Genomic DNA, 26,561 nt, shown 5'->3' on the forward strand with positions numbered 1-26,561 from the left:
CTGCACACAATGCTCACATTTCTCGCGTTCAGCTTGCTTGTTCCTTTCATATAACAGCAGATATTATACGAGAACAGAGCAAAAAACTGAAAACGAAAGGGCAAAAGACGCGACTTTTTGCATTGAAATACACAGCAGACACCCGACTTCCGGGACAAGCGGTCCAACTTCCGGTGGCTTCACTCGCGCTCGTCTCGGAAAGCGGGAATGCGGCATCCAGCCACCTATATAGTGGAGATCAGTGGCGTGTCGTCGATCACTGTTCTCCCCCAACGGCGGCACTGCTGAAGCTCCCAGTCTGCCACATAGTTACACGTTAAGGAGTTTATACTTCCCCATCCAAAAAAAAAAGGAGTGCGATAGGGTCAGCTTACACCTCTTTTACTCCAATATATGTGTTTTCGGGCTCTGAGTGTGGCGGGTGGTGCCCAGAGAGCAACCTAGGACGCAGGTGGGCACCTAGGTCATGTGACCTTACGGCGTCATCAAAACCTGCCCACTGCATAATGAGCAAACTGCCCACCGTGGCAGGTGGCAGTTAATGATTGCTCGCTCGGGAGAAACAACGTGGGTCGCACGAAGCGCACCACTGGGAGCACCTGCCATCTCTGCAGGGCAGTGGTGCATCGCTTAACCGCTGCACCACTGCTCCAGGAGTGGTATGAGGACTCCCAGGGATATACGAATGTAAAGTAGAGAATTACCTTCTGCACAAATGGGAACTAACTCATTACACTATCACGTCATAACCTCAAGGCGCAGCTTCAGTTGTTCCCTACAATTTTTTTTTTCTCAAGGCTCGAAGACTCTGTAACAGCATTTACCGCTTAATAAATAAGATGTAATTCATTCATTAGCCCAGACACACAATAATTCTTTTCGCTTGATTGAAGGCCAACAGCGCAACGACGCAGACAAAGTAGAAGAAAACACGGGACAAGCGCTGACTCACAACTGAAATTTTATTCAAGGAAAGTAGTACATTTTTTAGAAAAAGTGGCCAACTTATCAGCTAGTAAACACAACCCATGTTTCTACGTGGCATCGAGGTATGCAACCTCACTGTCATATAATGAAATAGATGGCTTACTGACGCATAACCTTGTTTTTTTCCTCATGTGATATGCTTCCATAATCTCACGTGTTAATCGGGACGGGTGTTTATAGAGGATATCACAGTAAGGCATTGGCGATACCTTCATCCGATCACGGACATTTATCGGGCCCGCTTCTTGAGCCCGTGTTGCAACTTAGGCGGCCCGGCCGCGTGCGTTTCACACGCGTCCCGTTTTCGCGTACAAGAAACGTTCCGTGCGGGCCAGACTTTACTGCTTTGTCATCAAGGTGGCCCCACCTATGACACAGACCGTCCCTATGACGTTATTTCCAGTGTCAGCAGCTCCTTTATGTCATGGGCCTTTGGTGGCGTACTTTCGTATTGTTTCGATGGCGATGTTATGCAAGATTTCATTCGCCCTGTATCCGATGGCAAAATCTCCGTGGCGAAAAGTACGCTCAGGAACGACGTGGTGAAGGACTACGTTGGAACCGAGTCTGGCAACCATGTCTTGTACGTCGCGCTCGTCAGCCATAGTGTCAGCCGGCGATGAAAATAGGGCCACAGGCAATCGAATGCGTTCCAGCGGGTAGAGCGGAGGGGTACCCTGCACAATATGAGGACAAAAAGTTATAAAATTGAGGATTGTCTCTTCAGATCCAAGCGCTTGATAGAATGGACAAGATGCATACACCTCTTTTAAGTGCTTTTAGCTAAATTATTGCCACATACTGCCGACTAACATCAGTTTCAGCTGGGAGGTTCAAGAAAAGGCCGATATTACAAGCAAGTTACAGTTAGTCAAGTAAAGCTTTTTTAAAGACAAAACATGACAGGTGCAGGTCGGGAGGTGCAAATGTTTCAGTGTATGCAAAAAAAATTATGTAAAGAGGCACTGCGGAAAGCTCCATACAAATATTGTTCCCGGTAAAATTTCATTCTCGGCTCTCTCCGGCTATTTTGACGTTTATCAGGCAGCAAAAGAAGTGCTTATATTAGAGAAAATTGTATTTAAACATCTTCCCGTCTGTCGATTGAAACTTGGGGAGACATGATCTAAAGCAAAGGTTGCTACAGCTTCAATGTGAATCACGGTGCAGCGCGGCATCCGGGATATGCGCAAAATTCGGTGCGGACGCATACATTTTATTTGCAAAATCGGCCGCTATTGGCACCACGAGTATTCCTTTTTGGTGTTTTCTCTAGGTTGTAGGAGCTCCTTTTTCAGTGACGGTGGTCTCTTTGTGATTAGAACGCGGTGCCCATTGAGGGCCAACTTCTATTTTTCTTAGTGTACCTTTAAGCATATTAGTTCGGCATACCTTTTAGCCCGGCGACAGCATTTAGAAGGGCTTTTCAATAAAATGGGTACTCATTAAAAAATGGTGCATGGACCGGTATGTTCCATAAATGGCTTTCATAAAAACAGTCGCAAGAAAAAATGGTCCTGCAACATGCGGGCCTGATTCCGGAACTTAACAAGAAGGCAATGACTTTATTGTCACTTTACAAAGTCACTCGAGCGTCCGGTACTTTATAAGTTTAAGATTTCAGTCATAGCACAAAGTGAACCAACCAACACACAGCGATACGATTGCTATGGATACTGGCATTTGTGCTTCAGACCATTTATAGGAGTACCAAACTGCATGAAATTGTTTGGTGTTGAAAGTCGAGAAAGTTGTCGGTAGTATAATAAGTTGTCCTAGCAAGACTATAAAATCATAGTTATTCAGTGCGCGTTTACCTGGCCATATCGCCGCTCATTTTCCGATGCACCATGGTCATACATCGCAAAGTTTTTTGTTTCGTAGACCTGCAAGAAACAATCATTTGTCAGCAGTAATCGATATTGCGCTTAAACCTCGCGCAACAGCAGTCAAATTCGACGGCGTGCCAATAAACGTATTCGAAAAAGCATGTGTTGTTCAAACCGGTTTTATAGAGACATTGAGCGCGACTTCCTCCTATATTTGTTGTCGCTAACAATTCATTATCGCTATTTATAGCTATGTTCTATGTTTATAACCCGCCGCGGTGGCTCAGTGGTTACGGCGCTCGGCTGCTGACCCGAAAGACGCGAGTTCGATTCCGGCCGCGGCGGCTGAATTTCGATGAAGGCGAAATTCTAGAGGCCCGTGTGCTGTGCGATGTCAGTCCACGTTAAAGAACCCCAAGTGGTCAAAATTTCCGGAGCCCTTCACTGCGGTGTCCCTCATACACTTAGTTCCTTTGGGACGTTAAACCCCAATAAACCAATAAACCAACCTATGTTTATAGTCGTTTATAGCTATCTCTCCCGCAACTATCCTTTGCCAGTTGCGGGATACGGTGGCCGCAACTGGCAAAGGACAGGGTTAATTGGAGAGTCATGGGAGACGCCTTTTCCTGCAGTGGGCGTAGTCAAGCAGATGATGATGTTGATGATGATAGCTATGTTAGCGTTTTATTATAGCAAAGACGTATTTACTGGCGGGAAAATTATGTTTAAAAATATCACGCCAGGCGACTGAAGCTCCTGAAGTCTTTACAGAGAAGGACGGGCTGCCACCGTTATGAAGTGAATGCCGGCGTAGCGTAGGCTCTGAGATCCGCGTCAGAAAATCAGTCGCAACGCCGGCATTTTATTTCTAGATCGGCCCGTGATGGGGACACTTTACTTTTAGAGCGCAACTCTTAAGCTCCCGTGCCGCGAACAGGTCAGATTCGCTGGCCACTGCACGAAGAGCATTAGGCCATCGCCGTAGCCAATCACGCCTCGTGATGATGATGATGATGATCTGCAACACACACTCGCGCTGTGCACTGCACATGGTTGTCTTCTTCAACTCATGCTACTATCCGACTAACATCTCCGCCAGACGTGCCAACGTCACAGCAAAGAAAAACAAGGAGCTTTCAGAGCCTGGGACAGCAATAGAGCGGCGCTCAAATTTCGCATTAAGGAGAATTGCAATCTTCCTTAGAATTTTTTTCTTCGTAATTTATAGAAGCTGTGTTTGCAGTGAGAGTACTGTTTTATGACTAGACCTGTTCCACGTGAAAAAGTCGGTGTCTTTTGCTCTCAGCCTCCTTTTAATCGTTTTCGGCACAATCCAGAGCAGTATACTCTGTTTCACATATCAGATGCAACTCTGTGAAAGGTATGGAAATAGTCCGCACGGGAAAATAAAGAGGCATGCAACTCCGCGCTTGTTCTGTGAACGAGTGGCCTAAGGCCCGATAAAACTATAATAAAACGGCAGCGTCTCGTCAGCAATACCAGTGCATTTAACCAAGCTCTTGAAAAATGTGTCACGTAGTAAGCCTGCAGACAAAGCATTTAGTATGATTCGCTCACCCCAAAGAACGCACTATTTTTGGTCGCGGATGCAGGCAGGTCAAACAAGAGCGCTAGCTTTGATAGTGTTGCACCTATGTGTGAAACTGAGTATAGTAACACGCGGCAAGACTCAGGAGCACGGGGGTTTTCGTGGCTTTTCGTACGGCATTGCATATAAGCGTGGCACTCACGGTTGTCGTACCCGGACAATTGGGGGCTGAGTGGGGGGAGGTATCTGAATGCGGAGTTCGGGAGTATTTTTTCGTATAGAAAAGCAAGCAGTTGTCACTGTAAGCTTTGTTTTAGCTGGCGGCGGGTAGGCATATTCCTTATAACGAGTAGAAATCACCAGACCCTGTACGTCTTTTCTTTTTCGCGTAAGCAAGTTACAGATATGTAATAATTGACTTCCTAAATGTTGGACAGCATGAAGGACTTCTTGTTAAACTTGGTCCATGTTCGGGCTTGCTGCGTCCATCTCAATATAAGGGATGCGCGGAGGAAGTGCGGCAAGAAAAGGCATCTTTCGAACGTAGTATCAGCCATACAGACAATCATGCCGCAAAAAATGCAGTCTCCCCACCCTTCTTGTGCTTTGAAAAAATACGGCTGAGTAATTTGTTAGAGCGTTGCAAGACTGAACATTTATACAAATCAACTCCAAGCTCACTCATTCAGCCGTTAAGTGCAACAAGCCACGTACCTGCTCGTAATGGTGCAAGTTTTGTATACTTGTGCTGACAGGGAGGTGACCCACGTAGACTGGCTCCCGCGTCTGGAAGGGGGGACATTTGCGACCACTGAGATTACATTGAGGGCGAAAAACTTGGAGATCACTGCGGCGACCCACGTTGCAGCAATGCGAAAGCAAAATGTCCACATACTATATCGACGTCCGTGGCTGTACTGACGCGCATGTACTATACCGACGTCCATGGCTATTTTGACGTCTAACTGTATTTTTTGGCTTTTTCGCATTTAATTATTTAACTGATTACACCTCATCAGCCAAATTCTCCTCACGGCAATATTTTATTACACTATCTACCACAATCACACTTTCACACATTTATCTTAAGAGAATGATGTAATCGTGCGGACAAAATTTGCGGACACTTTTTGCTCACACGGCTGCCATATAATGATCCCGCATTAATAAGTATACGTAAAGGATCGAGCATTCCACGGTGCGAAAAATAGATTAGGCGCGCCAGACGACAATCAGCGGCTAATAGTCGTCTAGAGTGGCTCATTGATTTCACACACTTCTCCCCGTTGTGCACGACATAACTTGAGCATTTATGAAAGCAATAAAGGGTTGTATTATAACTCCTTTGTTATATTTCAGACCTAGAGCAATGCTGAGAAACTACGTGTCTAACTAGTGAATGCAAACCTCGCCAAACAGTTTACATAAATTAAGCTGATGCTGGAACGTTAATTTGCTGTAGGCGTCTTCTTTATCAGCGACATTTTTCTCTAGAACCACTACTCCGCCCACCAATCCAAGCTTAAAGGACATGATTAACGGCTTGCTGGGGATCCTACCTTCGGGAGAGGTGACCATACATAAATCGCATTCAGTTCCGTCTCGATCAAAACTCATTTCAAGCCAACCACGAGGAACTCGGCCCATATCTTTTCTAATTTCGCTGCCTGTGCCTGATACAATTGGCAATCGTGCCACCTGGGATCCGCGAATGTTCCACTTTTTTTTTATTTACGACGAAGAATGTTCTTGGCGACGCTGTTCATAAAGTATTTCATAGGAAGTTAGACCCATCTAACTAAACGGCAATCCCCTTTCAGGTTCCGCTTCCCTTACCTCATTATATTGATGTGGGCTGGTCATCGCGGTCGCAAAGAGGGTTGCAAACCTACCTTCGCCACCTGAGACTTCTTTGGCTGACGACTGTAAACGTCGCATGTCATGGGGGGGGGGGGGGGGGGGGGCACAGAAAAAAAAAAGTAGCATCAGTTAAATTGTCCGGAAGTGTCAGAGTCGGTGGGGGAACAAACGCGGTGTAATGACATCCTAGTCGAAATCAAGAGGAAGAAATGGGCTTGGGCAGGGCATGTAATGCTTAGGCAAGACAACCGCTGGTCCTTAAGGGCAACGGAGTGGATTACAAGATAAGGCAAGCTTAGTAGGGGGGTGGCAGAAAGTTAAGAGAGCGGATAAGATTAAGAAGTTTGTGGGCATACGATGAGTGCAACTGGCGAAGGGAAGGGTTAATTAGAGAGACATGGGAGAGGCCTTTGCCCTGCAGTAGGCGTAGTCAGGGCGATGTTGATGACGATGATAAGTAAAATTGTCAAGAGCTAGCTGCGCAATAGCATCAAGTCTATAGAGCTGGCTAGTTTTTATGGACATGAACCTTTTCTGTGCTCAAGTTAAGTCATAAATGCACTAACTCTAGGCGAGTACTGGCAGGTGAGTTGAGATGAGTTATACTGAGGGGCATCTGGAAAGGGCTATATAAAAGGGGATTTTGCTTTTTGCTTTAAACGCGGCCAGTGTCAGCAACGTGTTATGTTACAAAAAAAACAAGCTTTGAGGCGCCTGCGCTGCAGTACAACTGCCTCAAAGCGATGTTTCCTTATCTAAGAATGAAACGTGGTTAACAGTCATTGCACACAGCATATTAATAGGGCCATATTTACAGCACCAATGCTGTATAAGAGAATAGTCGTAATGTCAACCTGCCAGACTTTTAGAAATTTTAGCCATCACTCGTTGGTAAAACGTTTTTCTGAAACCTAGCTGTAATAGGCGTGGTTACTTCCTGAGAGAAATTCAAAAAAGCGTAAGTACATGCCCACCTGTGATGATGTCGTTTAGGATAGCTTACCACCCGTTGTGTACATCACTAGAATTGTACATTCCTACACTGATTTCAATTTGACACTCTTGAACTCCTGTAAGAGACCACTTCTTTTGATCTCACTGAAGCCTAGGCAGCTCAATTAGCTAATAACTAAACAATGCAGTTGCTTGCGATGGGACATTGCATATGTTTTTCTGGATAAAGGGGGATAAAATTTAAAAGAGACTATCAAGGTCGCTTACTTTTGTTGCTGTAAGCCACCTACTAAGAAACATAGTTACTTGCAGTCAATTTTTGGCGGACACAACGTGTTAGCTCCGAAGAACCCATCTACATTTGTTGCCGTGTACTCATGACCATTGAAAGGTCGACTGATCTCTATGACCACGTATGTATCTCTTCGTGTTATTTGAAATGAAAACAACTTGCCGTGAAGTGAGTCAGCATTCGCATCAGGAGCGGAAATGGCGGCTCCATGTAAGTGATGTTTGCAACAGGGCCGTAGGCCACGAGGAGGTTCACCTGCGCAAACAATAGTAATGAATTATGGGGCCACACGACTAAGCCATCATTAACTAAACGAGTGTGGAAGGAAGACACATAAATCAGGCGCAAACGTATCTGTGCCAGCGATTCATGCCGCTTGCGCAAAAGTCCGTGTCGGAGCAGGCCTTATGCAGTTGAAGCTTAGTCACAGCTCGAAAAGGACAGCATATGAACACGAGAACCGGACACATACAGCGCAGATTATCAATTCCTGAGTTCATGCAGGAAATTTTCAGTATATATTGAAAGGTAAGTGCACGACCAAACCATAACATAACCACGAAGCGTACAGGGTTATTGCCATGTGACATGAAAGCAACGGATTTATAACCTATGTGCAAGCAATCGGTTTCTGTTCTTGCTAAAGAAACTGGCGAGTCACAGACTCGTGGACGGGTCGCTGACTCATCACGGGTCACTGACTCATTACTTTGTAATGTAATAGACCTCTATTACCTCCCTTGTGTTTAACTGGGATTTGCCCTTAGCCATAATCTGACAAAATCTTCAGATCGGCTGGCATTTTCCTTTGCTCAGTGAACAGCCAGATTGTTTAATACGCTGTATTTTCCACTTTATTTTCGTGGCCTCACAGACGAACGTTACCACATCTGCCCGTCTGTCTACCTGATATAATAGCCGCCACATGTGAGTGACAAGTAACAAATGACTTGATTGGCGCATGGGAAAAGCTGGTTTCGGAGACTGATGAGACATGCGTTCCCAGGAGCCTCTGGAGCACGGGGTGTGTTCACAAACCCAACCATTTTATTAGTTTCTTAAAAGCGGAAAATAGAACATAAACTTACATAACCATAAAGCATAAACTGTCTTTTTCTGATACAATAACCCGATGTGAGCGTACAGTTTTTCTGCTGTGTGACACACCATTTCGAGTGCCAAAACTCTTATTTATCGCTTTCACAAGCCTTTGAACCATGTTCAGCGTTTGTCATGGCTACAAAACAAAGAAGGCGTTTAAAAAGGCAAGACCTTGCTCCTTTAATACGACACAGTACGCCTCATCGAGCCAACTGCCGGAGGCAGTTTTGTACCTCTTCAGAATGTTCACGCCTTCAGATGCAATTCTAGGCTCATTTTTAGGTGCTAGCTCGGCCACCTGCCTCACCAGGTAGCGCAGTTAAGCGGCCTTCATGCGCGGATGAACGAAGAACTTCGGTCCTAAACTGAGAACATGCTTTGTGTAGTCTGAGAGTTGAACGCCCTCTGCCATGTGGACGGGGTTGTCGCCTGCTGGAGGCCTATATAGAAGGTTGTTTAGGGAGAAGAATGCAGAATTGATGCAGTGGGCGTATCCAGAGGAACTCGGTGGGGCAGTCAGCCAGTCTTGAGAACTGGCGCCTTAGGTGTAGTGGGCGCCTGTTGTTCCATGTTTCTCCTAAGGGATCAGCCACAGAGAACTCCTGTATAAGCAGTTACGTAGCTGCTACTCTGCTCGAAGAATCTTGCAAACCTTGATGCCCTGGCCAGCGGAAGCCAGCCGAAGGTTAAATGGACGTTTGGCGGCAATAGACTTTTCTGAATGCGAAACCCCTTGGTTAATGCGCGACATGCGGCCCTAGTGATTGGGGCGACAGATGAAGATGAAGGTTTTGACGAAGCCCGAGTTGATACTCACCGCTGTTTGCGTCTGCTGCTGGTGTTTTCTGGTGTGTTTTTCACGCTGTGGCCAACGTTTACACAAACAACCCACTCGCCCGAACATCTACCCTTGTACAGTTGACCTGAATGAGTTGCAATGTCAAACCTGTGCAGTGCGGCGTGGGCCGCTAAAAATTTGCAAACCGGTTCTACAGTGTTGAGAAGGTTGGCGCTATTGTTAAGATGTGCAAAGAAAAATCATCTGAATTATAGTAACTGTCACATTTTTGTGTCTAAGCCTACCTACACACCGGAAAGAAGCAAGAATCCCGGCAAAAAGGCATAAACGTAGCACCCTGACAGATGAGATTTTGCCAATCAACGATTGCACTGTGGGTACCTTAGGTGGACGTGCATAGTGTCTTAGTTACAAAGCTATGAGGTCATATTCCAAGTGTGGCAAATTTTTGTAGTAATCTTTTTTAAGCACGCGAAGTTGCGGATGCTGCACAACTTTTCTGCAGCGAGCGATGATACATGTGACTCTAAAAAACTCATTCATGCTGATCAGGAAGTGAACAAGTTAGGGAAAACGTCACGGTGCTTTCTAACGTTTCGACAAGAGGACTTGCCATCGTCTGGGCCCAGACGAAGGCAAGTTCTTTTGCTGAAACGTTGGCAAGCACCTTGAGGTTTTCCCTCTTTTGTGCACTTAGCGGTCATCATGAAATATCGGACGAATCTCTATATACCATGGACTCATGCATGATGAAGACTGAATTACAAGTAGACTACGTTTTTCAGACAAAAGGTTTTTAAATGAATAAATAAAGAATATATTTTGATATATTTGCCATGAGCACGTTCCCTAGGGGTGTCAAACACCTCACCTTGTCATTGTACTCTGGCCTTACTGACAGCAGCACGAGTGATGCGGCCACTCCCTGTGAAAACGCCAAGAGTGTGAGCTTGGGAGAGCCGGTGGCGTTAAGGACGTGGTCGACGGTTGCTGCTACGTCGTAGCGGCCGATCTCGTCGAAACTGCAATGAAATCAGAACACTGCTAACTAAGAGAGAGGTGAGGGAAACTGTTTATTGAAAATCAGAGGATTTAGCCCAGGTTTAAAAATCGCTGAGATGCTACACTGCGTAGGGAAGAAGAGAAAGACGGAAGGAGAGGGGTGTGGCAAATGGTAAACTAAAGGGAAAAATGCGGCCATTGAATACTGGCTGAGGTCATCAACGAGTAAATATCGAAGATAATAAATCGCGAAGTTCATGTGGTACGCGCGCTCGTCGTCATACACGCGGCATTCGAACAGAATACATTGCATTGTTTCGATTGAGCCTCGGTTGACGCAATGCGGACTGTTCACTCGTCCCAAACAGCACCATAAGCAGTTTGTAAAGACCGCGTTTAAAAGAAGTCGATGGTAAAGTTTCCAGATGGCGCGGCCGTCTGGTGATAGTCTGGATCTGAGACGTGGGTCGACAGAGTAATATGTGATGATGTGTCGGGAAGCTGCAGAGCGATTTATATCTCCATACGCGCATCTTTTAGTCATATGGGAGCCATCTCATCTCGTCAAGAAAGTTCTCCTTGAGCTCCCTTGCTGAAGACCGTTGCGGTTCGTTTCATCTGCTTTTTCGCTGGCAAAAATGCCACCGCGAGCTCATATCCAGTGAAATGTTGCACAATTGCCTGCGGGAATAAACCAGTGTCGAGACCTGGTGATTGGTTTTCTTCGACAGGCTGACAGGGTTTGTAGTGCTGCTTTGGAATCCGTGAAAAACACCTATCGGTCGGTAGTTCAGGGCATGATAAGGAAGACAGCTTCTTAATCGCGTGAAGCTCTGCTGTTGAGGATTATTTCTTCCGCTGCAGGTGTTAGGAAAGCATTTGGCTCTTTGAATGGACATTAAGGACACAGGAGGAAGCCGACTGATAAGTTGAATCAAAGGTGAGGATGTGGTTATCCTGAGAATATTTCTCGGGCGAGTTAGTCAGAGCACATTGTAGTAGCGCACCTCTGACATGCGCCTCTTGATATTCGCAGCTGGTGCAAACTGCTTCACCTTTAGAGGCGAGACTGTCCAGGCAGGAGAAGCCGGAGCCCGTAATTTATGCGGCTGTGTAAATAACAGGGCGGTGCAGGAGAGTCACAGCTTGGCCGAAGCCAGAGTTACCGTAGCCTATGTGGACATGGCGTAGGAAGTTCTTCCCTTAGAGTGCATGCCAGGGATGAGTACGCACAGTTTCCTGATAGGCTTTGACATCTAGTGGAGACATCCTGCTTCCGCTACTTTTCCCGAGGCATAGGAGCCCTTTGGAAGGCGAAGACAGATCCGAAGGCAGTTGTTCCGCGCTGATTCCTCGATTTTCTTCCTTAGTTTTGAGCGAAATGATGCAACGGCCCATAACCAAAAGCACAAAATGAGACGTCACAATTCATTGATCTTCTTATTACTTCTTCCTTGTTGAAGATGGTGTGTGGGGTACCGGTAATCAATATTGTACTATTTTTTCAAGATACGCTTTTTGAAGCACAACAGTTCAGTGGTACTTGAGCCCCATCGTGTTCCCTCAGACATTTGAAATTTTTTATGCTTTGGCAGTACTTTTATGGAGTTTATTAATCTGACCTGTCCATGAAAGGTTTCCGTCCATGGCAATTCCAAGAAATCGCTGGGATCATACGTAAGGGGGCGCCCGTATACCTAGGAGCTGATATGCGATCTTTGCTTTTTTTTTAAGAGTTACGGCAACACTCTTTTCTTGCGAGAGGCGAAGATCTCGGGTAGCCGAATATATGCAGTTGTTCGGTAACGGCCTCTGAAGAAGCTGCTGGGTGATGTAGAGCGCACTTGATGCGCTCTAGACGCAGATCTCATCTGCACAAATAGTGATGTGTACTCCTCGTGGTAGGCTCCTACTTATGTGTATCAAGGTGATATCGAAGAGGAGGCGGCTGAGCACAGCTCCCTGAGGTACGTCCGAGTGAAAAGATGATGGACCACTTGGAGTACGCAAAGAAATCTGCCTCTCTTTTAAATAGCCTTCAATACTATTGTATTGGTTCCCTCCGCGGCCAAGACTGCTCAAGGCTGCGAGCATATTCAGAAATTCTGGACAAGCGCGTTTTATCGAGCAACAGTTGCTTATCAACGCAATTTTTTCGCACATCGCCAGATTGCGCAGTAGCAATCAATTCATCCGCAGTTCTTCTGTAGGTGCGCTAGTAGCTTTCGGCTATTTACACTCAAAAACGAGCCCCATTCGTTTTCTGTGGCAGTCTTAACTACTCAATGTCAGCGCAGGGCAGAGTTTAAAAGCAAGGTTTTGCTGGCCATTTGAATGTTAGATCATTCCAATCAGTATATTCGTAACAGCCTCTTACAATATTTCATAGTAGCCTCACAATTAAAAGTGATGTCCAAGGAATCTGGACTTGACCGGCAGAGTGAAAAACAGTGAAGAGTGGTCTTGATGTCAAGGAAAACAGTGGTCGCGATATGCCCAGCATAAAGAAGAGTTTCAAGTGATGAAACGAGGGAAATGATCGACATAGTGATTCGCAGGCCTGTTACTTGCGCGTAAATGTTTAACAACACCGGAACGTGGTTACCACAAAGATGATTTTAATTATGCAAAGTTATCAACGTTTTCAGAAACAGCTGGTTCCATGGTAAGCTGTTTTCGCGGGAACGCAGTAGCTTAAAAAGCACATGCAATAAACTGTACCGCGTTTTTTTTTAAGTTATAGACCAATCGGATTCCCTAGTGGAGCATGTAACTGAATTGTGGCAGAAATTTTAGTATTAAAAAGCTTTGGTGAGCTCAGGGCGAAGAGTTACCTTTCGAAGGTCTGCATAGTCGGGAATGTTATGCGAACCTCAACGGATGGACCTAAAATGAATCCGACTATCCAGAAACTGGGAACCTAAGATTTTGCACATCGTACTCTTAAATGTCCGAGAAAACTGCGAGAAAATTGTCCAGTGGACACAGACATGCAGTTTTCAGGCTGTACTCACATTGGCGAAATGCACTTCCCTATCATTAAAAGCAAATTTAAATCACACGTTGTTTCTCAGACACCCCGTAATTATTAACAAGCTTTTGCAATTCGACTCCAAACAACAGCTTCAAAAGTAAGGTCATGCCCAGCAGCAGATTATATCATTAACATGACCTTGTATACCAAGAAGCCACGGTTCTATGGCGGCAGATGTTACAGCACCGGAGATAGCTTCCAGTTTGGAAACAAATAAAATATTATCCCGAGAAGCTGTAGGATAAGCCTATATTTAGGGCAACGAAACTAAATATTGTAATCCTTACCTCCACTGCCAGTATTGGCTGTCGTTTTGCGGTAACGTGATATGGCTTGAATATTGCTTCGCTTCCCTTGAGTTCATAGCCCACACGTCGAAACCACTGTCGGCGAGGAGGAAGCCTGCAAACACAAATGGTTGCTAGAAGCACGCTTAGGTATTAGTCTGTCAGTTAGTCTGTCAGTTAGTCTGTCAGTTAGTCTGTCAGTTAGTCTGTCAGTCAGTCTGTCAGTCAGTCTGTCATTCAGTCTGTCAGTCAGTCTGTCAGTCACTCCGTCAGACAGTTAATCAATCAGTCAAGGAAGGTCTGCTTTGTTTGTATAGCTTGATATCGTATTGTAATTTAGGCTAGTTTTTAATCTCGATAAGGTCCTAATAAGGGCCTGACTACGCCCACTTCAGGGCAAAGACCTTTCCCATATTCCTTCAATTAACCGTGTCCTGTGCCAACTGCAGCCGCCGTATACCCGCAAACTTCTTAATCTCATCCGGCCCACCTAATTTCTGCCACCCGCTGCTACACTTACCTTCCCTTGGAATCCACTCTGTTACCCCTAAGGACCATCGGGTGCCTTGCCTTTGCATTAGATGCACTGCCCAAGCCCATTTCTTCCTCTTGATCTAGACCAGGATGTAATTAACACTCGTTTGATCCCTGACGCCTCTGCCCTCTTCCGGTCTCTTAACGTTGCACCTAACATTTGTCTACGTATACGAATAAAATATGGTGCTCGAGCAGCATATGCATATAATGCTGCGGGGTGTTTGTTCAGAGTGTTTGAATTCAGCCTAATGTTTTGCGCACTCCTCAAGCGTATGTAGGCTAAATCAAACGAAGAGTTTACCGGGCACCAAGCGCTCATATCTTCGCGTTCCATCCAATTGTGAATTAGGAATCGGGAAAAATGGAAATTCGAAAAAAAAAGAAATTAGAGTCTAGTCGGCGTTTAAGTTTCCTTTTGAGTGACAATAAAACTATTGATTCACAACAAAGAGGTAAACTCCAGTGCAATTCAAGATAAAATTATGTAAACTTGGCCAGAAGAAACTATTCGCGTCTTGTGATGAGACTGCTTTTTATTTTGCATACTATTTTGCTTACAGTGCTAATCGGGACACTCGGAGCCAGCTCAGCGTGCACTTTCGTTAATGGCTACACAGCCCAGGCGATGCGTGTCTATATTTAAGGAAATGAAGTAACAGCGCTTTTTGAAGACGAGACAGAGAACGAGATAGACACCTGCCCGTCTCGTTCTCGTTCTCTGCTTCGTCTACCAAAAGCACGGTTACTTCTTTTCCGTCAAATGCTACCAACTAGCCCGTATTATCGCTCATCTATATTTAAGTTACCTAATCACCCGTCCCATAGACAGCGGGTATGCGAAAACAGCGCATATTTTTTGTATGCTTATAAACCCAGAATTGAGCTTTACAACTGTTAAAATCATCCTGCGTTTCAACGTTTGGAACAGTTGAAAGCAGAGCTCGCATTTCTCTGTGTTCACTCTTGTCCCGTCCTGTTTCTGCAGTGTTGAGCAGTTATGAACCACGGACACGCCTAGAAGTTTAATCCCTTTACGACCTTGCGCGCTGAGCTATATGTGTTGTCGATCGAGTGCATAGTGTCGCATGCCGAAAATGCGGATGCCATGGCGATTTTCCGACAGAGCTAAGCATTCCAAATGTAAAGCGGAGTGAATTCGACCGATTAAGCGGATTAAGCGGTATGCGAGAGATCGATTCGCATTTCAGTCGGGGCATGATGTCATGTGCACATCAAAGGTAATTGCAATGCGGAGGCAAGGATGTACAAAAAAAAGACCAAAAGAACAACTAATTAGTCTGCTTTAATCAGTCAAAAAGACAGCCCAGTCGAGCTAGGCGCCGCAGCGTAGCTGCCTATTTCGTGCTCGTATGCGGGTCAGGGCAGCTGGGGCGCGTTAATGAACCGAGTTTTCCCGGATGGCTTCGCTGCAACATAATGAGCGTATCTGCTTTTGTCCTTGCCCCACATCCTCTACTCCATGCTGCAGCGTTTCGAATTAGCGAGAGCTGAAGTAAAACGCGTGGCCACAGCCGCAGACATCGGTCATCCCAGCGGCGACGAATGGACTGCGGCAGCAGCCGCCCCGAGAATACTTTCAGAAGCCACCACTAGGTGTTCATTGGAGCCTCTATAGATGGTGCGTGGGGCGTATACCCCACGGGAGGAGAATAAACGATTCTCAGGGTCGTCGCCATTTTTCCCCACCCTCTGTCTTCAACTTCCGTCTTCACTTTGCTTTGCGCGCAGTTATACAACACCAACTATAACAGCTCCGAACCATTGAAACTGCAAAGTCTCAAGTACCAGAATCACACAAAGTAAAATCAAAATTGCGAGGACCCTTTGGCAACTAAAGTATTGACAGGCAAAAGCCGAGAACACTATGCCTTGACGACTTCCGGTGGAAGTGACGTCAGATCGTTCCCGTTGCTATATCGGTACCCCAATTATACATCTGTCGGGGACCTGAAGTGTTAATTACGCTTTATTACACATTTTTCCATCTAATTTGGCCCATTTTTTCGACCATTTTGTGACAATTTTCACCATGCCGTGACGACTTCCCGAGGAGGTGACGTCACACTGTTCCCGCAGCTATAACGACTTTCGCGCTATTTCGACGCAATTTCAACATTTTTGCCTATAATTAATTAACCAATTAATCTGCCCTCATTAAGCTTGACTTCTAGGTTCATTTTTTCCTCCTCTATCTGAAGCAACCATTCGGTTCCTCCTACCTTTTTTAGTTCCCGAGTTAACACGAGTTAAACGCTGCCAAAGGTGTGACACCCTCGGCTAACGGACGGCAGCTTTCGCCTTAAAATTTGCAACGTCTCTAGTCAAAACGCGAACTGTACTCACCAGAGCTTTGCCAGGGGAAATTGAGAAAGTGAATGTCCGAGGCGGTCATCGCGGCGGACAGGAGCAGTACGGGGTGGCGACGAGATGGCACGTTTGTTTGATCCCAAGTTGCTGATCCGTTGCTGGCGATTCCCTGTGGAACCCTGTTCACCTGCAGCCCGTAGCCGTCCTCTGTGGTGACGTAGGTGACCTCGCATGGGTAGCCATGGTACCTTATTAACTCGCACTGCACCAGGAACAGAGCGAGGACTGTAAAAAGACTGACACCGTGAGAGGGTTTTGTGAAGAATGGGGGGGGGGGGGGGGGGGCAGGTTGTAATATAGGCTAATAGCGAGCTGTAGGCTGTCAGTAATGATACTGAGTATTACCATCGGTCGTGATGATGGCTCAGTTATGTTCTTCGGCTGCTGACCCGAAACACGCGGGTTCGATTCCGGCAATGGCGGTCGCATTTTGACGAAGCCGAAACGCTAGAGGCCCGTGTACTGTGCGTTGTCAGTGCACGTTAAAAAACCCCGGCTTTTTGAAATTACTCGAAGCCGGCCAATATGGCTTCCCTCATAATCTTGAGCCGCTTTGGGGAGTTAAGCACCATAAGCAAAGTAAAGCAAAGCACTATCAAAATCAGTGTAACTACGACTGTCTTCAGGTAAAGGTCTTTACCGTTGACCTCCAATGACCATGTCTTGTGCCAGTGGCGGCCACCGTACCCTTGAAAACTTCCTGATCTCATCCGCCACCTGACTTCCTGCCAACCGCCACTACGTTTACCATCGCTGAGGCCTACTCCATTACTCTAAGAAACCACTTATTATCTTCACTTCGAGAAACACAGCCTGCCTACGTCCATTTCCTATGTAGCAGGGCGTCTCTCGTGGTGGGATTTCCTGTTTAAAGGGATATTCCTTCAAAGATTGACTCCCTGGTGCTGAAGGGCTACAGAAACATTGCGACACCAACTCACCTACTTGAAACAGTGGCCCGCAGCCGGGCTGGGACACAAAATAAAGTTTTATCACCATCTCTCTCTGCTGCAACTGGCTGCAACGCGTTTTCAAGAGGAGGAATTCGACGATGGCTGTCGCAGCAATTCAGCTGGCGAGTCGAAAGACCAAGCCCGTCGCTCCAGCTGAGACGTGCGCCGCAGCGGGCACAGTATATAAATGGAGGTCGCACGTTGATCCAAGCGTGCCTTTCGATGACTTTGTTCCCACGAGGAGTATTAATAGTTCTTGCTGTCTACTTTACAAGACCTCTTTATCATGCGATGGAACCAAAATTGCGTTACATTAAGATGAAAGTTTGGATAATCGTATTACCCAGAACTGCAGGTCGCGCGGGTCGCAACTTCAACTTTCCAGGACTGGCCAGAAGTACTTACTCGAATAGTGCCAATGCAGCAGTTATCTTCTACGGGGTTGAGGCTAAAATAGAACGCACCAGACTCGGGCATGCTTTGGAGATTTTTTTGTGCAAGTTTACATCTGCAGAGAAGAATATGGAAGACAAGGGGCTCTTCAGAGTATGTATATGAACGAAGCCAACAGCGTTTCAAAGCAAAGAAAGCTTTTGAGAGGCTTGTTCGTATATGTTGTCATGTGGTGGTCACGGCAGTGCAGCAGTAAAAACGTCAGTGGAAGATATCGAAAACAAACTGTTTACTGGGGGGCTACCTTTCGGCCTCAAAGAAATGAACAACTGGCGAAGGCGATAGTGACGAATGTGCTCGGCGGCCGTCGAAGAACAGGATCGCCGCCTTCCTAGGACGCGTTAAATTTAAAGCTGCCTAAGATGTTTCGAGATAAGGCGCAGGAACGCCCAACGGCAACCTCAAATAACGTAAAATCAGATCAGCGCGGCTACAGACATTCAAGATGCGTATGGAAGCCTCTCTCGTCAGAAGCAAAGTGGCGAAGACGTCTTCGGATGGCTTTATTGGTTTATTAGTTTATTGGGGTTTACCGTCCCGAAGCAACTTAGGCTATGAGGGACGCCGTAGTGAAGGGCTCCGGAAATTTCGACCACCTGGGGTTCTTTAACGTGCACTGACATCGCACAGTACACGGGCCTCTAGAATTTCGTCTTCATCGAAATTCAGCTGCCGTGGCCGGGATCGAACCCACGTCTTTCGGGTCAGCAGCCGTGCACCATAACCACTGAGCCACCGCGGCGGGCAGGCAGGCTTTAACCTTGAACACACAAACATTACAAAGTTTTGAGGCAATCTTTTACAGCGAAAGCTGTATATGTTTAAATCGTGCGTCGTCGTTGGCGCCGTCCACACGCTTCCCCTTATTTCCCTTCCCTCTTCCTTTCAATATACTGTAGCGCAGCAAAAGACGAGGCCACAAGAGACGAGAAACGAACAGCACGAGCGCTAACTTCCAACAAATTTTATTCTCCTGAAGCATCACATTTATACGCCAGAAAACAGTAATCACATGTGCGAACAGTATCAATTCCTTAGAAACCCGAGCTCTTTATCTGAGAGGAGAATGGAAGGTGTGCTTACACACGCGCATCCTGACCTATTTATCTTTTCTGCTTCAATGATTTCGCGCGTTACCCTTTCTTTGCTTTTTCCTATTACCCGACATTTATCAAAGAAAGGCTTACAGGTTTTTGAGTTGCATGCGAGAATGTGGTCAACGAGCGATCCGCCTTGCCCGTTTCTGACGTTGCGAGCGTGTTCCATTAGGCGCTCGTTCAGACATCTCCCCGTCTGGCCGATATAGTGTTTCCCGCATGACAAGGGTATCTTATACACAACACCTTCATCGCACGTGACGTATGGCTTCTGGTGCCTAGTTGTGCATCCGCGCGCTTTGTTTGTGTTGGGTTTTCCCAGTTTGCACAACGTTGCAAGTTTTTTCGGCGCCGAGAACACGACGGTCGCATTCGCTCGTTGACCAATTCTTTTCAAATTGTGGGAAATCTTGTGAAGATAAGGCAATACAACAAGGTTTTTTCGTTCACGAGGAACCGCGTTTGGGTGACAGTGATTTTCTAGTTTCATTTTCTTAACAAGTTTTTCGGCAACAGATACTTGAACATGGGAGGGGTACCCGGCATTAGTCAGCCTCTTGGACTGCTCTTGAAAACTATCGGTCATCATGTGCGGACATGATTTCTGGAGAGCATTTTGAAAACATAAATTGACAATACCTCTTTTTACCAGTTTTGAATGAGCGGAGTGATATGGCAGCATCGGCTTGTTGCTACGCGGCTGGTAGGCCCAGCATATGTGATGAGCGTGAAAGGTGAAGTTAATATCTAAAAATCTAATGTAGTTATTGATGGGCAATTCGCATGTTAAAACAAGCGGTTTAAAATGTTCTTTCATGAAAGTTAAAATGCTATGAGCCTTGGCTTAAGTGAGCCGTTGTGACACTTAACAAGAATAAAAAAATCATCAACAAATCTAAAGACCTTGATTACGTCCAAGCTGTCTAAGTGGCTGTAAACAGCCTTGTCAAGTTTGGATAAAAACAGATTACTCAGAATCGGCGCTATGCACGACCCGATGCATATCCCTTCTTTCTGAAGGTAGGGTTTTCCTTCCCAGTTAATGAACGTTGACTGCAAGTAAATAGCTAAAATTTCTAAAAAACTGCTCGCCGACACACCCGCCGCGTTCTGGAAAGCGACACACCCGAACTCATCTATGCACTCCTCCACACAGCACAGCACCTTGTCGTTCGGCAGCGAGTAATATAGATCCTTAACATCCACAGAAAATGCAACAATGCTGTCATCAGAGCGCGACCGAACGAAGTCTAAAATTTCGTCAGATTTCTTAACCATAAAAGGGTCGTCGAGAGGTAAAAGGTTAAGTTTGCTTTGTAAGTACATTGAAACTGTTTTTTGCCATGTGCCAGTTTCAGAAATGATCACCCTGAATGGTATTTCCGGTTTATGGGTTTTTGCACTGAAAAACACGTCTAAAAATCTTTCGTGCATCGCCTATTTCTTTAGCCAGCTTGGTAAGGTTTAACTTGTTGCATAGCTTCTTCGCTTTAGCTTTTACTTTAGACATCATTACTTCGTTGCGGCAGTTAAATACAGAAGACACGGCTTCGTCAGCCTTGGATTTGTAAAGTTCACAGGATAGAATAGCAAAACCACCTTCTTTATCAGCAGGCAGCACGACCAGGTCCTGTTCTTTGATGAAGGACTCGACGCGCTTCAGGTGTAGCTTGGAAGATCCTGGCTTTGAGCATTGCAAAACGTCGACTCCTTCTGAAATGCAGCGGTCGTGATCTAGTTGCGTTGCACGCTGCGACACTTGGCGTACCATCGCAAGTAGTTGTGCAGCTGACGGCTTGGGCTCCACAGCAAACTTCGGTCCTAACGATAGAACCCTTGACACGTCATCCGGTATATCCAGGGCCTCCAGGGTGTGGACAGTGCTCCGGGCTGTCTTCGTCCTGCTCGCAAGGTCGGCCCGTAGTTGTGGCAGATGTTGAGCCCACAAGCATTCGGTAGCTTGAGCAGTTATACGGTGGTATTCACGAAGATGGTGGTATTCGGTAGATCACGACCGCTGCATTTCAGAAGGAGTCGACGTTTTGCAATGCTCAAAGCCAGGATCTTCCAAGCTACCCCTGAAGCGCGTCGAGTCCTTCATCAAGGAACAGGACCTGGTCGTGCTGCCTGCTGATAAAGAAGGTGGTTTTGCTATTCTATCCTGTGAACTTTACAAATCCAAGGCTGACGAAGCCGTGTCTTCTGTATTTAACTGCCGCAACGAAGTAATGATGTCTAAAGTAAAAGCTAAAGCGAAGAAGCTATGCAACAAGTTAAACCTTACCAAGCTGGCTAAAGAAATAGGCGGTGCACGAAAAGATTTTTAGACGTGTTTTTCAGTGCAAAAACCCATAAACCGGAAATACCATTCAGGGTGATCATTTCTGAAACTGGCACATGGCAAAAAACAGTTTCAATGTACTTACAAAGCAAACTTAACCTTTTACCTCTCGACGACCCTTTTATGGTTAAGAAATCTGACGAAATTTTAGACTTCGTTCGGTCGCGCTCTGATGACAGCATTGTTGCATTTTCTGTGGATGTTAAGGATCTATATTACTCGCTGCCGAACGACAAGGTGCTGTGCTGTGTGGAGGAGTGCATAGATGAGTTCGGGTGTGTCGCTTTCCAGAACGCGGCGGGTGTGTCGGCGAGCAGTTTTTTAGAAATTTTAGCTATTTACTTGCAGTCAACGTTCATTAACTGGGAAGGAAAACCCCACCTTCAGAAAGAAGGGATATGCATCGGGTCGTGCATAGCGCCGATTCTGAGTAATCTGTTTTTATCCAAACTTGACAAGGCTGTTTCCAGCCACTTAGACAGCTTGGACGTAATCAAGGTCTTTAGATTTGTGGATGATTTTTTTATTCTTGTTAAGTGTGACAACGGCTCACTTAAGCCAAAGGCTCATAGCATTATAACTTTCATGAAAGAACATTTTAAACCGCTTGTTTTAACATGCGAATTGCCCATCAATAACTCCATTAGATTTTTAGATATTAACTTCACCTTTCACGCTCATCACATATGCTGGGCCTACCAGCCGCGTAGCAACAAGCCGATGCTGCCATATCACTCCGCTCATTCAAAACTGGTAAAAAGAGGTATTGTCAATTTATGTTTTCAAAATGCTCTACAGAAATCTTGTCCGCACATGATGACCGATAGTTTTCAAGAGCAGTCCAAGAGGCTGACTAATGCCGGGTACCCCTCCCATGTTCAAGTATCTGTTGCCGAAAAACTTGTTAAGAAAATGAAACTAGAAAATCACTGTCACCCAAACGCGGTTCCTCGTGAACGAAAAAACCTTGTTGTATTGCCTTATCTTCACAAGATTTCCCACAATTTGAAAAGAATTGGTCAACGAGCGAATGCGACCGTCGTGTTCTCGGCGCCGAAAAAACTGGCAACGTTGTGCAAACTGGGAAAACCTAACACAAACAAAGCGCGCGGATGCACAACTAGGCACCAGAAGCCATACGTCACGTGCGATGAAGGTGTTGTGTATAAGATACCCTTGTCATGCGGGAAACACTATATCGGCCAGACGGGGAGATGTCTGAACGAGCGCCTAATGGAACACGCTCGCAACGTCAGAAACGGGCAAGGCGGATCGCTCGTTGACCAGATTCTCGCATGCAACTAAAAAACCTGTAAGCCTTTCTTTGATAAATGTCGGGTAATAGGAAAAAGCAGAGAAAGGGTAACGCGCGAAATCATTGAAGCAGAAAAGATAAATAGGTGAGGATGCGCGTGTGTAAGCACACCTTCCATTCTCCTCTCAGATAAAGAGCTCGGGTTTCTAAGGAATTGATACTGTTCGCACAAGTGATTACTGTTTTCTGGCGTATAAATGTGATGCTTCAGGAGAATAAAATTTGTTGGAAGTTAGCGCTCGTGCTGTTCGTTTCTCGTCTCTTGTGTCCTCGTTTTTTGCTGCGCTACAGTATATTGAAACTATGTACCAACAAGCCCAAAAAGCCACGCCTCTTCCTTTCTTTTTCTCACGCTCTCTCCCTCGCTCTTCTTCCCACGATGCGCCGGTCGCCCTGGACACTCGCCTTATATGGATGGATGAGAGAACGCGTGACACACGGTCGAACTCATGACGCAACGTCGCGGGTGGCGCACACCTTCACAACTCTACCGAGAGAATTACTAGACACTCTGATACAGATGAGCGTCGCGCAGCATTCAATGTATCATTGAAGTTTGCATTGCCACGAGGGTAACCATTCAGTAAATCGTTTAGTTATTGCTTATTAAGAAAATAAGCTAAAAGAGTAATAATTTTAAATACAACATCGTGCGGAAAGAAGAAGAAAATACAGTTCGCTTTCGGATTCCATAAGCAGAATGCGGTCGTCTCTTCTTTTTTCTGTGAAATTATCTCCAACGTCAGGTGATTGGCAGAAACTGACACCATGAAAAACGTTGCTTGACAGCTATGGTTTTCCAGCTAACATGCAATTACTTTCGCGAGTAACAACTGGAACACGTTGGCTTTATTAAAGAGAAAACACTAGGTGGATCATCAACACGAAAGCGCAGGGTCTCCCACAAAGTAACGGCGTTAAAAAACTCACCTTTGGTCGAAACCGTGTGACATCATCAAAGGCAGAAGAATGCCAAATGTTAAGCAGTAATAATCAGTACTACTACTTACAAGAGAAGAGAGTAGAGCTAGAATGGAATTAGGACCAAAATTAAATACAATTGAAATAGAATTACAATATAATTGAAATAGAATTGGACTAGAATCGTAATCCTTTCGCAATTCGAGCACGTAAGTTGCTTAACTGTCCCTGGTATTTTTTCCGGTCGGCTACGCAGCGGTCGATGACACCACTCGGTGCGAGCACAGGAAGCATTTTATGGGTCAGTTTCTGCAATGCGTTGGAAGAGCAGTCCATCAACGTCAACATTTTCTCGCGCCATCTCACCGCGGACTCTTTTGATGTCTCTGAATTGCAAACTGAGTTACACTGTCACATGGTGTTCGCTACTGACGGCTGAGAGATGGCGCTAGTTGGTGTCAGGAAAGCTAGGTATGGCAGAGTCGTCGTTCTCGTGCCATCCACATCACGACTTGTGGTAAACGCTCACCCACTATCACGTGACAACCGCGTGCATGCAAACCACGCCTTGCACCTCGTGGTGCCGTCGTCGTCGTCACGTGGGACGCGCGGTCGTGGCCTGACCCGCCAGACATCTCAAGACGCCTCGAAACGGCTCGAAACGCCTCTCAGGAAAACACACTGAAATTCATGAAGTCCTGTTTCGTGGGCTTCCAGCGGACTTGGACAATCGCCTTTACTGCCGAATTGAGTGTAGAAGTAATGACGAGCAAGCAAATTGTTCTGAACGTCGCATCGGGAGACTTCACTCTACAAACCAATCAACCCCAGCTGACATAACGAAACGGATGTAGCGATCTGGCGATCAGCAGGCAGAGCTATGTGAAAGAATCTACGTCCATGTTTCACTAACAGATTTCCCTGACCTCAAAACGGGTGTTCAAAAAGGATGCAAGAAATGGAGAAGCGACACAGCCAATAAATGCTGGAACCAAACGCAAGAATTGTGCAAATTTTCTTCCTTATAACGGCTAACCATGAAGCCGCCACCACACCACCGACCGCCAAACTCGTTATGCGTTGCGTCAGCATTCGTCGACCATTTTGCGAGCCAACAAACGTTGGTCGCTAGGCGCCGCATCATTAAGGTAGGCGCTCGTCATTTTAATTGAAATAGCCTTGACTCTTATTGCACATTAAGAAAGCAAGTTACTGTTACTGCTACTGAAATTTGCTGAAATTTGTATATTTGATACCCTTTAAAAGTTATACATTGATGAAGGTACTGAAGTTCCACCCCTTACAGCAACATGACCGTGCCGGGAACATGCCCTACTGGCTCTAGAATACCACTTGGCGATTTCGTTTGAAAAAAGTGCGCTTTTAATAGCTCCGGTTGAAAGCCATCTCATAACTGCCACTCACGGGGGTCATGTGTGCTTGTAGGTCCAAATCATCTTCAAGAGACGCAGAACGACGGACAGCGACGTGGAAAACGCCGACGAGCAACGCAAAGCACAAGCGGCCGCCGCCCATGCTAACTTGCTCACCTTCCTGCCTGTCAGGCAGACCACAGTGAGGCGGGCTCTTTAACGAGTTCACCGCGGTCTCTAACGTGATGGGCATCTGCGGTTCGCCTCATTTTAAGGGCCGCATTTCCGCTGCTAGTGCCTTTTGATCATGGAACACGTCAAGGAGAACAGTTGTACAATAAATTATTTTGCTTGCTTGCGTGTGTGTGTGTTCGGTTTATTAGTTTCTTAGAGTTTAACGTCCCAAAGCGACTCAGGCTAAGAGGGACGCCGTAGTGAAGGGTTCCGGAAATTTCGACCACCTGGGGTTCTTTAACGTGCACTGACATCGCACAGTACACGGGCCTCCAGAATTTCGCCCCCATCGAAATGGGCTGCCGCGGCTGGGATCGAACCCGCGTCTTTCTGGTCAGTAGCCGAGCACCGTAACCATTGAGCCACCGCGGCGGTGTGTGTGTGTGTGTGTGTGTGTGTGTGTGCGTGCGTGTGCGCGTGTGTGTGTGTGTGTGTGTGTGTGTGTGTGTGTGTGTGTGTGTGTGTGTGTGTGTGTGTGTGTGTGTGTGTGTGTGTGTGTGTGTGTGTGTGTGTGTGTGTGTGCGCGCGCGTGCGTGCGTGCGTGCGTGTGCGTGCGTGTGTCTTGCACGTAAACACATCCACGTCCAGCACCTACCAGTGTAACCTGATTACATCGTTCGATTGATCATTCTCACCATTTTCAGTGCGCTTGAGAAGCTGGTTTTTTCTAAGCTTAGCCCAAGGTTTCGAAATACCTTCCCGCCTACATCGTCTCCTTGGCATACTGCCAAAAATAAATAAAAGAGAAAGCCATTGAACAGACACCATACAAACACGACACAATAGAAAATTTTTGTAATGTTTCGTAATTTTTGTAATGTAATGAAAATGCGCTGGACTTTCTGTAATATTTTTTTCCATTAACTGGTAGCAACAAAAACAATTTCTGTAGCAAAAACTGAATTTTTATGTAGTGACTACAGAAAACCAGAAGAGAAGTAGAGACTGCAGAAAACACTACAGCAGTGCTGAAAAGTGCTAGAAAACAACAGGAAAATCTCTCATTACGACATATCGACAATACTTTTTTATATTTTTGACATGGCTATGTCGTTATTTTCGACTAGGAAAGAAAATTGAAATTCAGTGTCAATGTCCAGTATGAAGTTTATACCCAAAAGCTGCCTAAAATCTGGCGTGGAAGCCGCAGAATTTATTCATTTTTTGAGATGTGCGCATTGTTGTGTCCCCTTATTGCTTTTGTGTGTGTAACGACCACTCGCATCCTCCTCCTAACGACCACTCGCATCCT

At 46.0% G+C, this 26,561-nt stretch overlaps 1 protein-coding gene across 1 annotated transcript; it reads right to left on the reverse strand.

Moving 5' to 3' along the window:
* Positions 1–1,409: 1,409 nt before the first annotated feature.
* Positions 1,410–25,238, reverse strand: LOC149330613 (lipase member N-like). The gene is made up of 9 exons (XM_089559461.1): positions 25,128–25,238; positions 16,599–16,824; positions 13,698–13,812; positions 10,246–10,396; positions 7,637–7,729; positions 6,205–6,291; positions 5,083–5,154; positions 2,805–2,873; positions 1,410–1,664 (listed from the first exon to the last, which is right to left on the reverse strand). Exons 1-9 carry the CDS (start codon positions 25,236–25,238, stop codon positions 1,410–1,412), a joined length of 1,179 nt encoding a protein of 392 aa, XP_089415587.1.
* Between the last annotated feature and the right edge of the window lie 1,323 nt (positions 25,239–26,561).

This window comes from Amblyomma mixtum, chromosome 9, assembly GCF_055824585.1.
Source record: "Amblyomma mixtum isolate Tamu chromosome 9, ASM5582458v1, whole genome shotgun sequence".
Classification (NCBI taxonomy): Eukaryota; Metazoa; Arthropoda; class Arachnida; order Ixodida; family Ixodidae; genus Amblyomma; species Amblyomma mixtum.

Excerpts from the sequence above, each read along its gene's own strand:
- LOC149330613 (XM_089559461.1), bottom strand. The coding sequence starts at position 25,238 with ATGGGCGGCGGCCGCTTGTGCTTTGCGTTGCTCGTCGGCGTTTTCCAC. Across the intron at positions 6,292-7,636 it reads GAATGCTGACTCACTTCACG|TCGTCAGCCAAAGAAGTCTC; the intron begins GCAAGTTGTTTT and ends CGACGTTTACAG. Across the intron at positions 5,155-6,204 it reads GCCCACATCAATATAATGAG|ACGCGGGAGCCAGTCTACGT; the intron begins GTAAGGGAAGCG and ends CCCCCCTTCCAG.